The sequence below is a fragment of the Mytilus edulis genome, chromosome 3 (assembly GCF_963676685.1).
Source record: "Mytilus edulis chromosome 3, xbMytEdul2.2, whole genome shotgun sequence".
NCBI classification, from domain to species: domain Eukaryota; kingdom Metazoa; phylum Mollusca; class Bivalvia; order Mytilida; family Mytilidae; genus Mytilus; species Mytilus edulis.
In genome coordinates this window covers 46,372,366-46,392,086 of record NC_092346.1, presented here as the reverse complement: position 1 = coordinate 46,392,086, position 19,721 = coordinate 46,372,366, and the positions used below count along the sequence as shown (strand labels likewise).

General features: G+C 32.2%; 1 protein-coding gene and 1 long non-coding RNA gene across 2 annotated transcripts in view; both read left to right on the top strand.

Annotated features, from left to right (window-relative positions):
- The window catches only part of LOC139516643 (uncharacterized), a 681,292-nt gene that overhangs the window by 228,916 nt on the left and 432,655 nt on the right, over positions 1-19,721 (top strand). The window lies entirely within an intron of this gene.
- Positions 8,178-15,550, top strand: LOC139516629 (uncharacterized). Its single transcript, XM_071306830.1, has 4 exons — positions 8,178-8,958; positions 9,597-9,635; positions 10,647-10,709; positions 12,843-15,550. Exons 1-4 carry the CDS (start codon positions 8,307-8,309, stop codon positions 13,229-13,231), a joined length of 1,143 nt encoding a protein of 380 aa, XP_071162931.1. The 5' UTR covers positions 8,178-8,306; the 3' UTR covers positions 13,232-15,550.

Sequence of the window (19,721 nt, the reverse complement as noted above, 5' to 3'; positions counted from 1 at the left end):
CATCCCGAAATAAAAAAAAATATTCCCGCATGCCGTAAAGATCAATCCCGAAATCCCGAGCTTAAAAACACCCGATCCCGACGTCCCGAATAAGTCCTGCCTCCCTCTAATCTCTACCCTACTTTCATTTTGGCCAAACACATACTTTCATTTTCAACAATAAATTTTTATGCCACATTTATGGGAATTATGTTTTCTAGTCTGTTCGTCCGTCTGTCTGTTTCCACATGTTTTACTTATTTCAATATATATATGCAACTGGTATGACCCATTAGATAGTAAATATTTCAGAAAAAAGTGGACAGAATACAGAGAGTCTCTGTATATTATAGTAGTATAATCCTAGTTTACAGGTGGATAAACGTGAAAACATAATTGTCTCTAAGGAGGTATAATAGTTGTGGTTCTTGCGATCTAAAAACCATGATATTGAGAACGCTCTGATTGGCTTATTTATTTTTCATTTTTGTAATCTATCATACGATTGGTTGTTCTTGTGCATGTTTAAAACCGGAAGTCTTATCTATGACTTTTAGTCAGTCTGATAACGGAAACAATATCCGGACACCTATTTTGTCGTTTTTCTCCCAGAATAACTCAATCTGAACAATCATAAGAACGGATGACAAATGCGACTATGCAGTGTTACCTAAAGAACACAGAGGCATGATGATTAATTTATTGTGAAAGGAAGAGAAGCGACACACAAAATGAGGTCTTCTCGTTTAATAGTATAGATAATATTGTATGTGTATGTAGAAAAACTGTCAATAAAAGTCCGTTAAAAAGTTTTCAAAAAAATATATTGGTGTCGTTTTTGGTTTGAATTTAAGCAAAATATTACCCATAGATGCAGAATTGTCACACGTTAGTTTGTTTAATTGGTTGTATTCTTTTTGTATATGAAACTGGATGTAATAGACCAAAACAAGAAAACGCCCGTACACATGCTGTTAAAAGGGCTTGTAATAAAATGGTGTCTTTTGGTATTGTTCATCATATTTGTATTGTGTTCATTGTTTTGTACTTAAATCATGCCGTAAGTTTCCCGTTTGAGTTGTTTTGCATTTGTCATGTAGGGGCCGCTTTCATAGCTAACTATGCGGTATGGGTTTTACTCATTGTTGAAGGCCGTCCGATGTCCTATAGTCGTTAAGCCATTTGGTCTCTGATTGAGATTTGCCTCATTGGTAATCATACCACGTCTTCTTATTTGTATTAACATGTCCCTATTGTACTTCAATGTATTGAGAGATAAAAATTGAAGTATCGGCAAATGTACACTAATTGCAGACAGACAGATCAGAAAGTGTACACACGTCAAAACTCGTCGTATAGTTAGACGATCGGACAGACGAACAAAGTACTTTCAATATAGCTCTACTACTAGACAAACAAGTACGCCAGTATTCATACGTATACGCCGTAAAAAAGGTTATGTAACTTATCTATTGATAAAAACATCGTGCAATAGTATTCTCTTATACCTGCTGCTGTACTTCCTATGAAATATTATATTACAACTTCATTTCAGTCGATTGAGGCAATAATGGCATGAGTTAAATTGCACGAAACAGCTCTTATTATAAAACAAGAAGTACTGCTTATAATTTAAATTTGAAAGATGATTATCTTTTGAATGTAAAAAAAATCAAAGTACGTCGGGACCTTTTAAAGTTGACGATACGGTATCGGTTTTGTCATTGTTGAAGGTTATACTGTTGTCAATTTACGGTGTCGCCTCACTTAATTTATAGCTGGTTCACATTTTGTCATGTCAATAATGTTGTCTATCCTCTTATAGTACATGAAGCAATTTAGAACTAATGTCGGACGGAGATGCACCTTTATACTTCTATCAGATTTTCTTTTTTGCCGTACATCTGACAAAGCAATCTGCTAGAAACCCTTTTTATAGTCTTTTTTTTTTATCATGAAAAGGTTCCTGTCCAAATTTCGTTTCGTAAATGTTTAACACAAATGTTTTTCCATTTTATGATTAACCATCTTATAAATTTTTATGATAAGTATCAACGCTTTTAAAAACACCTGCATATACTTGACAGCGAACTCGTGTACGGCGGGAATGATTACACGACGTTGTTGCGATTAAAACTTAATTTAACGTAATTTAGCGCCATACTGACAGACGTCGTAAAAAATTAAGGTATATGGCTTTTATTGAAAAAACAAGCACATGGACCCCATTTTTTTTCTTTTGCAATCAATCAAGAACTGTTTCAAGAACACTCCGCCAAAATTTCAGGATAAAATCAACGATCATTTTTTTCTGCACTTCCGAAAAGACGCAAAAATATGGTCAATTTCTTTATTTCGGATATAGCAATCTAAATACGGAACATAATGATTTGATTTAACCTTACACTTGTTTCAGCATGTTGAAGCCATGGATCAAGGGAATATTTTATAAAAAAAAAACCGGTTAAGTTATGACTTTTCGTTCAAAAGTATTGTTACTTTCTTTAAAAGTCATATTTATGAAATTTCAGCGATTTTCTTCCAAATATGCAAATTTCGAACCAAATTATCTCAAAAAGTAAGTCATGAAGGTACTTTTTTCTTTGCATATTTGAAAAGTTCACATTGAAATTGACCTTATATCAAAATTTTAAGAAAAAATCAACGAGGGCTCTCTACTGTATCGTATGCCCTAAAGGTATCTTAAGAGTATACATTAAATGATTTGGCCATAGTAGGTACTTGGGTACAGGACTAACAAGGGGGGGCTCCTATATCATGTGACAAGTTGATAGGACGTGTCGCTGTTATAGGTAATTTCTTCCAGCTTGAAAATATGGGATAAAGTGGGAAAAACTATCAAAAATATATGATAATTAAGCCAGCTAGGTCAGGCCGATACACGCCTTAAATATTTCACTTTTCAAACACACCCGACGAAACCCAACTCCAATATTGGAAAAGGTTACAATTTACTACGTAAATGATATATGAAAAGGTATACAATTTTAAGATCTAAATTATATGAAAAGGTTGGGATAACTTTAAAATGTATCAATTAAGTATTGAAGTGTATACAGAGAGGGTGTCATGCTCTCTGCACATTAAGAACATTTGCAACAAGGGTCCGTAGGTGGCCGCCTTTCAACCCGGTCGACACAGTAGTATACCGGCATATCAAGTGTTAATTACTTCTCCTGAATGTGCCTGAAATATTTGCCAGTTTAACTTTATATAGGTCAATTTGTGTGAAAATAACTGTTTTACCAGGTTTTACGGTTTTTTTTCTAAACGTAAAGACATGTATAGTTTATCCTTAAGTTTTATTACTCAGAATTTGCAACAGCAATTGGAAAACATGTGCATAAGAAAAAATCGAATGATCAAATCGTTTATGACAAGGTATATATTGTGCTACATTCAATTTTCATAGTTACATAAAGGAATTACAGTCTCTTTGGGTTTTTTTTTTTACTTCAATTTTCTGTTGTTGCAATTCTGTTTCTGACTGTAATGGCTAGTTTATTTTACTAAATTACTTATCATTGTATCTAAATTTATATGCTCTTTAGTAGAACTGAAATTTGGAGAAAAATAAAATATTATATTATCCGAGATTCTCTTCTCTTATATTTTATTTTAGGTGGCCTGTTGCAAAGCCAAATTTCTGTATTACTTATTGTGTATTTCACTAATGTTTATATAATCTTTGTATTATGATGTTTTTGTATCTTGCCCGACAAGGGCCCATGATTGGTATAATAAATAATGTCTAATGTCTAATATATGTCCCTATCCACTTTACCCTCATTTTTCAGTGGCAGTCTAATGTCACGTATTAAAGTAGGGTTATCTCTCTTTTTAAGTTAAATGACAAGTGGTATACTAGTATTCATTTTTAGGTAAATATTGCATGAAATGCAATCAAAACCTTATTGGACTGACTTGATATCTAAATGGTCCAAGATTTATCACTACCTTTTTTGATACACAAAAAAGTCAAAATATAGTGCATTGATCATAACATTCTAAACATCCTATCCATAAACATTTCCAGACATTTATCAATGTAATATATGCTCAGATATTCAAGGCACAAAATGATGTTAGACTTGTCAAGAAAATTACATAACTTTTGCAAGGTGCAGGAATCTAATATCTAATCTAAAAAATATAAATTATGCCATTATAGTTAACCTCATCTTACAAATTTGAGTTATCTTCCTTTGTCTAGAATAGCTGTTAAATCAACTACAACCAATGCTATATTTAATTTTACTTCCAACTGATAAATTGAAGCAATCTTTACCGTTCAGTGCTGTTCCGACCGACTGATGCCATGATGTATGCTGAACACCCAGTGGTCATGTTTTTTTAAGCTGGGGTATGTAGGTGGCCTGTTGCAAAGCCAAATTTCTGTCCCTATACATTTTATCCTCATTTTTCAGTGGCAGTCTATTTTATCCCAACCGGCCTCAATTACAGTACCTACCTATTGTATTAATTGTTACTTTGTTCTTGTCAGAAACATGCATGAAATGTTTGCCACTGGACGTTAAGAATAACAATCAATCAATCAATCAATCAATCAATTAAAAGATAATTTATTTACAACAACAAAAAACAAAAAACGTTCAATATAATAAAGTTTGTGTTTTAAAATTAATTATTACATGAAGTACCCCTTTCTAATTCAGCTCTATTTGTATGATAAGATTCATTGTATTCGATCTTTCATATATATAGCCAGATATAGTCCACAGTAAAAAAAAAATAAAAAAAAATAAAAAAATTCAAATGATTAGAAAAAAAGAATGTTGACTTTAATTTTAAAGTTGTTATTGTTTGCCCTAAAAAGATATACTAGTATATGTATGTATGTGTGTGTCTTAATATGTTACTTCAGAGTTGTACATCATAATTGGTTTTATAAGGGAATCCAAGAGGTGGCATTCCACTCTGACTGGTAAATTATTCAAAGGCTTTGTAAAAGCTTACCCCCCTAAAAAAACCGCTGTTTAACGGATTATCTATATTATAGAATATACGTATGTCTGCTCAACACCCAGTGCAGGGGGGGTCCAGGATTTTGAAAAGGAGCGTTTTTTTAAAGATGACCGAGCGGAGCGAGGCGAAAAATTTTGGGGACTTTTTTAGGCTATAAAAACATAAAATAAGTGTAATATGCACTTTTAAACGTTTTTTTTTAATGCTGTATTCTCCCTTTTAATTGTCTATCATAAAATTATAGTATGAATCCAAAGTTATGTACTATGTATGGGACTCAAAAAATAGATATGGAAATTGTCGCCGGTTTGTTGTAAGTTAAGTTATCATAACCTCACAGATTTCTTGTTGTAAACTAGATATACGCCGGGCTATTCGATGAAATTTACAATACAACCGACACGAGTTAAAACAGACAAACAAGCAGTTTTTATCCGAATATTTGGTTGATATGTTTCACCCAACAAAATTACGGGAAGTGAGGGGTTCCATATCAACCAAATGCTACAAATGAGTCTGAAATGACAACGAATTTATGAATGACGGTCGATAAATGGAGACTAAAAGGCCACATCCAGCAGGCAGGTAACAGTCTGGTCTCTGACAACAATACACAATACATTCTGATTCTTAACACATAAACATCTAATGAAAATAAAATTTCAATTCACATGAAGAGAATATAATATTATAGAATATATATATATATATACTAGAACACACCCGTGATATCGCGGGTCCGTGACTGAATTAAAGTATGTAACTATGCGTAAGCCTTATTTTAGAATTGGTATTGTCATCTGATAAAGTCATGCCGATTATAAGATACACAGTTTTCTCTGCTGTCAAATCTGTCTGTTTGAACCCGTCGACCTGGAACTTATCAATTATTGGTAATATTAATGATTTGGAAAACAAAAGGTCCTGGAATGGAGTATTTTTTTAATCAACAGCATTGTCCTATATTAGTTAAATAAAGTTCAATTCTTTGATTCGCTGGTTTACGTCATGTCCGCTAACAAATTGAAAACTGTACCTATACGCCTTATTTTAAGTCCAGATTTTTAGTATTCGTATTGTTATCTTAGAAAGTCTTACTGATTAAAATACTACAATAGGTAACAATTTGACAATTTAGTAGTTTCAACCCTGTGATTATGACCCGTGTATATAGCATATTAATCCTGAATACACCGTTTGGTGGTGCGCCTGTCAGATGCGGAACGTACAGATAAGGTAATAGGTAACAGGTGAATATACTATTGGTATCGGTATCGGACTCGATCCGGAACTTCTTAATTATTGGCAATATTAATTACGTGAAAAACAAAAGGGTCTGGAGTGGTGTAAGTTTTAATCTACACCTTTGTACTATATTAGTTATATATAAAGTTGAATTCTTTGATTCGTCGTTTTTACGTGATGACGGCTGACAAATTGGACCTCGTAATTTTAGTATTATAGATATATAATATCATATAAAATGTCACAACATAAAACAATTGTTATTGTTATTACTTATAAGATATTTTAGTTCTCTCAAAGGTTCATATCTTTGATTTTTTGTTCTACCATGCCAGAGTGCCAGCAAAAATAGTTTAATAATTTATTAATTCACCATATTAAAATGAGAATGGAAATAGTTTGCTAACAGAGGTCCACCTCGTCTCTTATCCATAAAAATAAGTTGAAGGAATAAATAATACAAGTCATTAAAATGGAAAAGAGACCAAGGGCAAATGCACTTGGATATGTTAGTAAGTGGAATTTTAGATACCTCTTAACCTGCTCGTGACTAGTGCACAAAAGTAAAAAAAATGTTCACTTTAATGCAGAATTCACCAAGGGGTGATACTAAAAGGTTTTGGCATCCAAAATCGTATATAATTGTATTTAAAAATGCATAAATATATACATATTCAACACTCTAGCATAGCAGTAGCAGTAGCAGGTGCAAGTGAAGTGACAAGGTCCCACTACTCTTTAAGCAGTATGTTCATGTTTGGCTATAAGACAACAAATTTTACATAAAATTTCATGATCTTCATTACACATCATCCAAATAATTTTTTTAGGACTTTGTAATTTGGTTAAATTAGGACATTTCAAATAAATAGAATTAATAAGATCATAACGTTCACCTGTCACGGAATAGAAGTTCCTTCATAATATAAGTTCCAAAAGGAAAAGATATTCTGGAATATTATTTCCACAGGAAGAAATATTACAGTATATGTTCCTAACGGAATAAATGTTATAGAATATTTGTTCCAACAGGAATAGATAGTATGACAATGTTTATAACAAAGTTTCCATTGGAACTTCTGTTAGGTGGAACAAATATGCGTTGACACACCTTTATACTTTGTACATGTTAGTAAAAAATTGTTCTCATCTTCTACCTCGCCAGATGAGCAATGAATACACAATCTATTTTGCCTGATAATACCTTGATATCTTCCTAACTCTAGAATGAAATTTAAAACAGTGTGGCTGTGGCCATTGATTGACACATTAAATTCATCCATTGACAATTTACGTGAACGTTTGTCTGTAACGACCACTGTTCACGACGTACCTACGATAGATATTTAAACTGTGGGGCCACCAAAGGTTTCTTAACGCCTTTAATTATTAAATAATTCAAAAAATTAATCAGGAATAACCTTTATGTTTTGATTTATATAATTGATATAAATAAAAAAACATCGTGTTATTTCTGATTAATTTTTCGAATTACTTTATTAAGGTGTTGAGAACCTTTGGTGACCCCATAGTTTAAGTGTCTTTAAAAAGTACATAGTGAGCAGTGGTCGTTACATACAAACGTTCACCTAAATTGTCCCAGTCAATGGATGAATTTAATGTGTCAATCAATGGCCACAGCCACACTGTTTTGAATTCCATTCTATGTGAAGTCTATGAGCTGATATTCTGAATCTGGTGAAAATGCTCTGCCCAAAATCTTTTATAATATTTAATATCTACTTTATATGAAATAAATAAAGGAGAAAAACATGTAAATTATTTCATTTCATTAATCATTTTTATAATAACATTATGCAATTGAATGTACGATATCGCGAATAGTTTATTATTACCTCTGGGTGCCTCAGTCTACAACACAACACTATACACTTACTGTATATACAATGTACAGGTAAAAGGTCATACTTATATCCGGTTTCGTCTATATTTATTTATTTGTGCGTCACAGGATATTTAACGGAATTCCCACATTTATATAGGACATACATTTCACAACATGTCAGCAGTTTAAAAGTTACCACGGCAATATTTTGACGAAATATGTATTTTTCATGATTGTTAATTCAAAAATGCCATCGCCGATTAATGGTTACCATCAAGACGAAACAGTGAAACCAGAAAATGAGGTAATGGGTCGCGAAAATATCCAACCGACATCTGCAAGACCGTCGTATGTTCGACAGAGAAGTAATGTTCAGAAAGTTGAGGATTGTGTTGAAGATTCGTCAGATGGGACCGATGGCACTAAGCCACATAAACCACATACACTTGAAACGAGTAAAGGACGTTCAGAAACTGCAACAAAAAATGTACATTTTGCCAACGGTGATATAAGCAATGGTGCTTGTGGTTCCAATGATGGAATTGACCTTCGACCACCAGAAACACCAGACGACGAAGAAACTTCGCTCACAGACGATAAACATGGCAAAATAAGACAAAGACTTAAAAAGAAAAAGCAAAGGCGACAGCAATGGATAGCAATTTGTAGTTGTGGTTTCTTTATTTTCTTATTAGCTGCTGGAGCATTGTCTTTTGCTGTGTATAGTCATGTCCAACAAAAACAGAGTCCAAACCACAACCATGGTGTGTTGTTTTGTTATTCTTGTGATATTGTCAAAGCCGAAGACATCATTACATATAAAGAAGACTACAAAATGTGTTGTGTGGGAAAAGATGCCAAACTGAAGAACTCTGAAGTAATTAAGGTATGTGTTTTACAGAAATTAAAACAAATACAAACCTATGAGACATAAACAAACAAAATACATCTCCGTGTCTATAAATATCTGATGTTCTCTTAAATCAGCAAAGAATATATAAACTATGAAAATGTAATACACTGATTATTAGCACAACAGACATGACAGATACTGTGTTAACAAACGATTCATTCATGGTGTATAATTTCCCAACCAAAACAACCTTGTCATTTGTTATAAGTCACCATACAAGTTGTTTTGTGGCCTTGTCGTTATTTTTAATGTCATGACATATTTAACACTTGTTAGGAAGCAATTATTTAAAATCTCCCAACAGTTAAGTGTTATGAAGTCCCAGGAAGAAATCGGTTAATGTATTCTAACAGTTATTTATAGGGAGCAATTATTTTAAATATTTTATCACTTGTTTTGAAGAAATCGGTTAAAAGTCTTCTAACACTAGGGAGCAATTAATAAATCTTCGTATCATTTGATAAGTTGTTTCTGTATGACTATTTCATAGGTCAAAAGTTATTTAGCACAAATATATTTTAATTAGAATATGAAAAAAACCAACTTTTTATACATGTATTTGCATAAAATCAAATGTCCAAACTGAAATAATGTAATATTTTTTATAGGCATCACCAGTTACTGCAGAGATAGAAGAAGGAAAAGGTAATTCAAATAAATACATTACCCCCACCCTAATTATGAAATCATTTATATGTACATGTATATATTGTAGATTGTTTATTGTATATTTTTTCATTGCATTTTTTTCGATACTGAAACTTCATACGGATATTATATTAATGCATGAATTACGGACATTAAAATTACTATTGTCTTTTAAAATATAATAGTTTAACAATTATAACATTTCGTAGAATTGTTTATCACAAAGTTGAAACAATTGCTTTCGGCATTCCAGGTAAATTTGTCTAGACAATACTGAGAATAAAATTATGTTTCCTAGTATTTTCTGAATACAACAAATGAAGGGAATTAACACATTTGCATATGTCTTTATAAGATTACATATTTGATGGATAAGGTGGAAAAGTCATTATGTATTTTTTTCTGCAAGAACAAAACAACCTTTCTAACCTTTCACACCAAACATCAAATCCATAAACATGATATAGAAATATGCAAATGTGTTAATTCCCTTCATCTGTTGTACTCAGAAAAGATTCCTTGCGTCCGTTGTACTCAGAAAAGATTCCTTTCGTCTGTTGTATTCAGAAAAGATTCCTTTCGTCTGTTGTACTCAGAAAAGATTCCCCTCGTCTGTTGTACTCAGAAAAGATTCCCCTCGTCTGTTGTACTCAGAAAAGATTCATTTCGTCTGTTGTACTCAGAAAAGATTCCCTTCGTCTGTTGTACTCTGAAGATTCCCTTCATCTGTTGTACTCAGAAAAGATTCTCTTCGTCTGTTGTACTCAGAAAAGATTCCTTTCGTCTGTTGTACCCAGAAAAGATTCCTTTCGTCTGTTGTACTCAGAAAAGATTCCCTTCATCTGTTGTACTCAGAAAAGATTCCTTTCGTCTGTTGTACTCAGAAAAGATTCCCTTCGTCTGTTATACTCAGAAAAGATTCATTTCATCTGTTTTACTCAGAAGAGATTCCCTTTAACTGTTATAGCCTTTCATCTGTTGTACTCAATTACTTCTTTTTTGTTTTAGAAAAAGAGAGCCACCGAGTGCAGTTCCAAGAAATTAGTATCGATGTAGACCGATCAGAAGGAGGTCAGTTATTTGTTATCGTGATGTTTACATATTAAATAATTCTAATGTAATTGATAGCATGATATAATATGTGCATGTCAGTGAATCTTTAAAAAAAAGATCAAATTACAAAAAGTTCATTTAGATTTTAACAACCCAAATCATCGACTGAGACAATTTTGAAAATACATGAAATACTACAGTATCAATTTTCGTAAAAACGAGAGTGTATATCTATGACGTATTTACTGGTGTATATGTACAGTGGAGATCACTTCTTACTCCTCATTAGAACTGTCAGAATAATCTGTCATATAACTTTTTAAACAGTTAGAAGACCAGTTCTACCCTAGATCTGTTCTGAGTAAAATTGTCAGAATCAATTCTAGGTAGAACTGTCTAAAACTGTTCTAGGTACTAGAACTGTCTAAAACTGTTTTAGCCGTAGAACTGACGAAACCTGTCAGGATTGTAGAACAGTTCTAAATGAAGTCACTGAAATGACAAAACAGTCCTGTGATGGGAATTTTTAAAAATATATTGTATATTCTTTTGACTAATTTATATCACGTGATTTATATTTAAGAGAAAAAATTCTAAAAACTGTTCTATGGATAGAACTGACTTAATCAATTCTTGCCGTAGAACTGACCAAATCAGGTCTAATCGTAAAAATGTTCTAGTCGTAGAAATGTTCTAGTGTAAAACTGACCAAACATTTGGTCAGGTCAGTTCTAAAAAGAACTGTATAAAACTGTTCTAGGGTAGAACTGTCAGGATCAGAACTAGGTAAAACTGTCTAAATCAGTTTTAGGTAGAACTGACCAAATCAGTTTTAGGTTAGAACTGTCTAAAAGGTGTCAGCTAGGATGACAGTTCCACATACTGTCCTAGAACAGATTCTGACAGATTTGATGAGAGGTTAGAAGTGATCTCCACTGAATAAAAATTGTGAACTTTGTGATCTTAATATACTAAAAAGGCAAAAGTGAATAATATAATTAAAAGCCACTAGTCGCAGTATGTAATGATAGGTCGTTAGCTATTTTTGCATGAACATGATTATTAAGGTCTTTCCTTTTTCTATAAGGAAAGACCTTACTGTATTTCTTCTGATTATTATTCTTCTTGTTCCGCCAAACTTTGACAAAATTTCCCTCCGTAACCGTAAACCATGTCGCTTTCATGTTCACACTTTGTATCGGTGTCATGAATACCTATCCGAAACTCACCCTGTGAGTCGAAATATTTTGTCGGTTCGGAGTAATCCCTCCGAAACCCAAAAACCTTGTTATCGCTCCAACACCGTAACCGTAATAGGTAGAAAAAAAACAAAGGGTGAAATTTGTTCAGGACCAGACCCCGGTTCTTCGTTACATTTGGATCGAAAAGATTCAACGACTCATTGGTAGGGTTATGCCCCTATGAAAATTAACCGGTGTCGGTTGGCCACCAAAACTCAGAAACCGTAAGTCGTAGACACCTAGGATTTTCACCAATCATCATCAATTCATGTATCTTTGAAAATACCTCAAGGTCAAATTTGTATGTTGACCTTGACCTTTGACCTAACACCTTGTTATGGGATAATCTCAGAAACCATTATACTTACAGAAATTTTAAATAGTGGAAAATGTTTGGGTCATTATGGCGCAACTTTGTTACATTTTCACCAAAGAGATTTGACCTTTCTATAAGGGGCATAACCCCTGTTTTAGGTTTCTGAAAAGACAAAATCAGCTTTAACTATATAACCAAAGGTACTAGACCCTTGGGGTCTTCAGTAATGGCATTGGAGACTAATGACCTTGACAAAGGTCAAAAGGTCAAAGGTCAAGGTCATGTCCCAGATAGCGAATTCAGTGTTTTTAACCTTATATAAAGGATTTTTAGTGTGTTTTCGAGCTTTTTAAGGTTGACCTTGACCTTTTCAATACATTCTACGTCTGTTCGAACATGTATTTTACATTACAAAAGGAAAGACCTCTCAATTGTTCAAGAACAATTGACAGTTTAATTATTATGTTACATTCATATTGATAGTTTAGAAAAAGTTGAATGGAAGAAAAATTGATGTTTTGTTTGCCATTAGACAGAAACTGTATAACTGACTAGCGGTTCTTTCGATTACTCATAATTATGTTTTCTCTTCAGAATCACTGGGTTTTAGAAAGATGACTGCAGAATCTTCAAACAACCCATCATTTTTGCATTTAAGGAAAACTGCAAATACGGAGATCGTAATCAACGAATCTGGTCTGTACATGATGACAATGACACTGACAACACGTGCGCCAAATTCCGAAACAAAAGGTAGTTATTACCGGTTTATGGCTTGTCTTAAATTCCAAAATGGCAACTTCCAAGATGACGAATGTCGTAAAATTACTCTGCTGCCCAACGTTGGAGACCCATTTGAAATTCACAAAACTATAAACCTGAATAAAGGAACAATCATACGCGCAACATCCACAAATTTAAACTTATTGGAACGCAATGTTATTTTAAACAAAATGCAAATTGTTCAGTTGCACAAATCATAGATCATATTTACTGTATTACTATAGTATTTAGTACTTTGTTTGAGTTTTCAATACCAACTCAATGACATGGTAAACATAGTCTTGCAACTTATCGACATTTATTCTCGATGTTGGATATTTGTTTTTAACTGGTACACATAAAGTTGGCAAGTCCTATCATGACCAATCAGACAATAGGGCAAATGAAAATAATATATGGCAATGTGTTTATCATGGTCTCCACCAAAATAAAGTATGTAAATAAATGTCATATGTTGAGCATTTTGAGGGATAGAAAATATAGAAGAAAACGAAATTTAAATACACATTTCTTAAATTTTATTTTTGGCAGGATAATTTAATGATTTATACAAGTTTATAATATTGCCAATTCGCTTAATTCATATATAAGAACTGCTTGATTCAAGAAAATAATTTGACGTTTTTTCCTTCATTTTTCTTTGTGTGTGTTGTACCAGTAAATTGTACTTTTGATATTTATTTCCCCCCTATTGCTTGGATATTTTCAAAGCAATATAGGTACGCCCATATTATAAACTTGAAAGTGTAATTGCAATGTCAGCTCCAATGGTCATGTGAATTTTATTTATTAAAAGTCTATGCATCTGGTTACAAAATTTCATATACGCGAAGATAACTTATGTCATGATTATAATACACCATGCACATTTCTAACTGATCATTGAAATGATTACACATATGAAACTACTTAAATACTCATTTTAACCAAGTTTTATGAATATTTATAATCACGTCATCTAAAGCATTTAGGCTTATTGTGTTGCGAAATGTAGGTTTGTGCTTGACAATCATGATCTTAAAAACTATGCAGAAATAAATGAATGATTAAGAAGTCTTCCAGTACAGGATTGGTCATTTTTTTTTAAATTTTACAACATACTAGTGGTATTTTGATATTCAAAAACTGCATTCTGGACAGAATGTTTTTTGTTCATCGTTTCTCACAGAAATATTGTAATAATTTCATATTTGTATTTATATGTTTATGTATATTTATAAAATGCCATGATATTATCTGTGATATATTATTGTGTTGTTATGAGCAACGATTCCATTAATACTCGCCAAATATGAACCAGCATTATAAATACCATACTACATGTACTATTGCTTCATTATTTTAATCTCCGTTTATGTTTTTTTTTTTGTTTTTTTTTATATATCTTTGTGTAAATAGTTTGTTTCATTTTTGTTATATTTGCTTGTTTCCTTATAATTATGAACAGAGGTGTACAAATGTAGTTGCCATCTCGGATCTCAAATTGTTGAAAGATTTTTATAAAAATTTTCTATCAGAGTTAAACAAAAATGCTATTCATTTGCATGCATTTTCATTTATTAATTGACATATAATTAAGGAAGTTATCTCAGAAATTTAAGTTTTTACGATATATATTATCCTGAAATTTTACGTAATTCGTTTTGTTAAGAGTAAACGTGCTCGGTTATTTCCTTTTTTTCTATTTATTTCAATGACAACTATCAAAATCGATTCAACAATTTCCTGCCTTTTCTTTTCTTAAAAAAATAAAAATAAATTTCCTTATATGTATATTCTATTTCATTGAATTTTGCTTAACCTATAATATGAGTTCATTGCTATATTTGGACTGCATTGTTTTATAAGTTACGTAAACATCAGAAAATGTTATATTGTTTTCCTTAAAGATACAATGTTAAATGAGTTATTATTTATACTGACTGCAAAATATTTGCACCTTAATCGTCATGTGTGTCAATATTGAGATCACTTTTTATCTATGCAAATTGTAACAAAAATATTATAAAGAAATCATTTTAAAGCGTTTACAATTGTTGGTTTATTTGATAAAGTTAAATATTGATTATGATGTTAAAAAATTCAATCGTATATATTACATCAACTTAATATCATCTCGTCCAGAATATGCATGAAATATTTGTCACTGGACGTTAAACAAACAATTAATAAATGAACCTTAATATCATGTATAATATTACAAGGTTAATTTTATTAGTTAATCATACTCATTACATTAAAATGGTTGTATGGTAATGATATGTAGCCCAAAGATACATCATAATTTTGTAACCATAAAAAGAGCCTTGTCATTATTTCACAGAATAGAGCTTTATTTCACAAGTGCATACGTTCGTTAAACATTCAGATGTGAGCTTTTGAATTATATCATACAAAGCCAGTTGACATAATATAAAGGATATGCATTTGTAGAAAATGTCATAGTTTTTGAAAATCTTTTATTGAATTTGTTTTAAATTTATTGATATATGAAATAATAATAAAAAAAATAATTTTAAGCAAGTCTATTGATTATTGTTGTGAATATCCATAAATATAAGAAGTCACAATTGTAAAAGTAAAGCATTATAGGTCAAAGTTCGGTCTTCAACACGGATCCTTGGTTTACACCGAACAGCTATCTTTAAATGGCATCACTTTTGACTAGTGTAAAACCAATCTATATTAAAAAAAAAAAACGAGAATCACTTATGGACCACATCAACAAACTAAAACCACTGAACACCAGGTGTATATTCATACCTTAAATGCAGATGTACAAAAGTAAAAGATGTGGTATGATTGCCAATGAGACAACTCTCCACAAAGGACCAAAAGACCAAATGACAGAACAATTAACAGCTATATATAGGTAGCAGATACAGACTTCAACAATTAGCAAATATAAAAGAGAAGATGTGGTATGATTACCAATGAGACAACTGTCCACAAGAGACCAAAATAACAAAGACATTAACAACTATAGGTCACCGTACGGTCTTCAACAATGAACAAAGCCCATACCGCATAGAAAGCTATAAAAGGCCCCGATATGACAATGTAAAACAATTCAAACGAGAAAACTAACGGCCTTATTTATATAAAAAAAAAATGAATGAAAAACAAATATGTAACACATATACAAACGACAACCACTGAATTACAGCCTCCTGACCATGGTATGATTGCCAATGAGACAACTGTCCACAAGAGACCAAAATGACTCAGACATTAATAACTTTAGGTCACCGTAAGGCCTTCAACAATGAGCAAAGTCCATACCACATAATCAGCTATGAAAGACTTAAAAATGACAAATGTAAAACAATTCAAACGAGAAAACTAGTGTCCTAATTTATGTTCAAAATATTGAACCAAAAAACATAAATGAAATGCTACAACAAACGACATCCACTGAATAACAGGTTAGTTAGCGCCAAAACCCCGGCCTCCCCCTGACCTGGGACAATGCTGCAACGAAACAACACACGAACAAACTGTGCAAAAATATAAACGATAAACAAATTTTAGAAGCAGCAAAACAGAACAACCACTCAATAACAGGTTCCTTATTTGGTACAGGCACATATAAAGAATGGGTGGTATTAAACTAGTTTGTAGGCACTAACGTTCCCAAAACATGGTACAGTGGTGTAACAATACAACATAAGAACAAACTATATTAACATCAGTTGGGAAAGGCTTAACGTATTAGATGAATAGAAATAGAAATACATCCAGCAGTGTTCAAATTTCACTATTTAATAAGAAGATGTGGTATGGTTGCCAATTAGACAACACTCTCACAGAAGAAACAAAATAACGTAGAAGTTGACAACTATATAAGTCACAGTACGACTTTCAACAATGAGAAAAAACCATACCGTATAGTAAAATATATAAAAAGGTCCTGAAATAACAACTGTAAAACATATCTCAGAATGAGAAAACTAACGGTCTGATTTTTGTACGAACAATGAACGAAAAAAGTATAATAAGTACAGCAACGTGAGATTTGATTGAGAGTTTTACCAATGAAGGAAGTTTCTAAACCGTGGATTTTAGTCTTGGTAAGTTTAAGTCGTCTCCTCATAAGTTTTATGGAAACAATGAGAGCTTGAGGGACTCGTTACAATATACCTGTGGGAAAGATGACCACGGATATAGATAAGTTATCGTTACGGCAACCTTCTTTGCCGTATTTTTTAATCATTTGTAATGAGGTAATCGACGGATACCTCTAGTAGGACAGGATCTTCTTACTTCCGGATCATTTTAAGTTCATCCCAAATTGGCTTCGTATTGCTCAGTCTGTAGTATTTTGGAATTTTTCTTTTGGATTGTTGATTTTGTAGACTTGGGTTTTTTCTCACGGTCATGTTGCTGTCCAGATTTCTTTTATCGTCACTTGGAATCTTATTACTACTTTTTTCTATAAAGTTAGAAGTAACTGCTGTAGCTCTCTGGAAATAGCAATTTTAGATAGTCGGTTTTTTTTCAGACTTATGTTTTTCTTATGATTATGTTGCAGTCCAGATTCCTTTTATCGTCCCTTGTATAATCTTTTGACTTTTAAGGTTATAATGTAGTTAAATAGTAGGGTTTCTGTGCTAGTTCTATATATATATTTCCATTTTTACGTTGTTGTTTTTGTAGACTAATAACTTTCTCATGATCTTGTTGCGGTCCAGATTTCTTTTCTAGTACCTTGGAATTTTCTTACTTAAAAAAGTAAGGTTTGTGCGCTTGTTCTTTTTTTTTTATACAATTCCTTTATACATTGTAATTTTGTAAACGGATGTTTTTCTCATGATCTTGTAACTGCGGTCCAGATTTCTTTTATCGCCCATTTTAATAATTGGTATCTTATTACTTTTTCTAAAGTAGTATATTTGGATTCTGATCAAGATATATTTGTATATTGTTCTTCAGTGGAAGCACGATATTTTTTCTTTAAATTTGCGGTACTTTCCCTGTACTGACTGCAGCTAAGTGTTCTGGGTAATTTATTAAGTCAAACAACGCATGATTCATACGAAACTAATGCTTCTATCCAGTCCCAGCATTGTTATACTTAAGTTAGTCACAACTTTTCATTGTGTAAAAGTTCTAGACAGATTCTTTTGTATAAACAATAATGTAAGGAAATCATTATTATTAACTTAGGATACTCGTTGAAATATTTCCGCTTAGAAATTTGAATGAAAATAATTACCGAAAAAGGACTTAACATAAATAGAGATACCAATTGGAAGTAGTCCAGTTTGTATCACTGTTAAGTCCTTTTGTTGTATTACGCCTATTAGGTTAATGGGGAAACACCTTGTCATATATTAATCGAAAACACATACATTGTAACCCCAGGGGTAGGAACTGTTCACAAAAGATAACGGAAATTACTTCCGGTTTGTAGATGATTCACTGTTTTGTTGACAGATTGTTATCAAGATCATTCAGTATTACATTTACACGTTTTTGTACTTTGTCCTTGATTTTAACCACAACTAGATATATCACATTTATATTCTTCTGGACCAGAAAATGAATTTGTTTACATTATTGGACCAAAATATCATCACTGTGTAAAATTTGTACTGAGAAAAAAACAAAAACAATTGAGATTAATATCTTTTGAGACCGATTCGGAACTTAAATTGTTTTTTAAACGTGTTATTTGACAAAAAATATAATAAGAAGAAGACATAAAAAAATGCGGAGAAATTGCAAAAATGTATATAAAAATAGTATAAGATCATAGATTTTTGGGTACCATAAAATAAATTTGTTAATGTGTTATTGGACCAAAAATTGTGGAGTAATTGCAATACAAAGGGATGAACAAACGTTTTAAATGAATCACCTTAGATATTCAAAGGGTTGACTCGTGTATAGAAATATGGACCCACTGGACGCCTCCCACCCGTCTGTAAACCTCTTTAAAGTGAACATGGGTGTTTTATTAGCGATGCGGAGAGGTATGGATACGCAGCCAAGTCCAATCGAAATGGGAAAAAAAACCCTTTAGAACAACTCCTAGGTAGACTGTTGCAACGCAACATCTCTGACTATCAAAGTCACTCTCTTTTTCAAAAAGCACACCTTATCTCCCCATCTCGATCGATCTACCTTAAAGACCATATACATATTGTTTTGATTATTCTTTTTTCTTCTTTTCCTTCTTTTGCTTAAATATGCAGGACATATTTGCCACTGAACATAAGCATCCATTATTCAATCAATCAAGCATAACGATTGCGTGTTATCTTATGTAATGTAATATAACACAAACTGCCCGGTATACCAGTTTTACGTATACACTTTATAGGCTTACTATATATAGTGTTAAACTACATTTAACATAAACTATATGACATTGATATAAGTAAAGATACATTTATAACTTGGGATTTTACGTGTGAATCATTTGATACGATACAATTTTACTATCCGTACTGCGTTGTTCCTATCATCACTATGTCCTTGGCAACCTAGAAATTTATAAAGTTGACCGAGTTCAAAAATGTAACCGAATTCTTTTATTTTACTTTTAAAAAATAATTCGGATGTCCAAACTAGTATGATATTGCAAGTTACATTGATGTATCATGATGCAGGTACCATAAATAAAGATCACTCTTCTAGTACCTCTATTGAACTTGCTTGGTATGGTGTCTTATTTGACCTAATATT

Coding starts and splice junctions, on each gene's coding strand:
- LOC139516629 (XM_071306830.1), top strand. CDS start 8,307: ATGATTGTTAATTCAAAAATGCCATCGCCGATTAATGGTTACCATCAA. Junction 8,959..9,596: donor ACTGAAGAACTCTGAAGTAA/TTAAGGTATGTG, acceptor AATATTTTTTAT/AGGCATCACCAGTTACTGCA. Junction 9,636..10,646: donor AGAGATAGAAGAAGGAAAAG/GTAATTCAAATA, acceptor TTTTTGTTTTAG/AAAAAGAGAGCCACCGAGTG.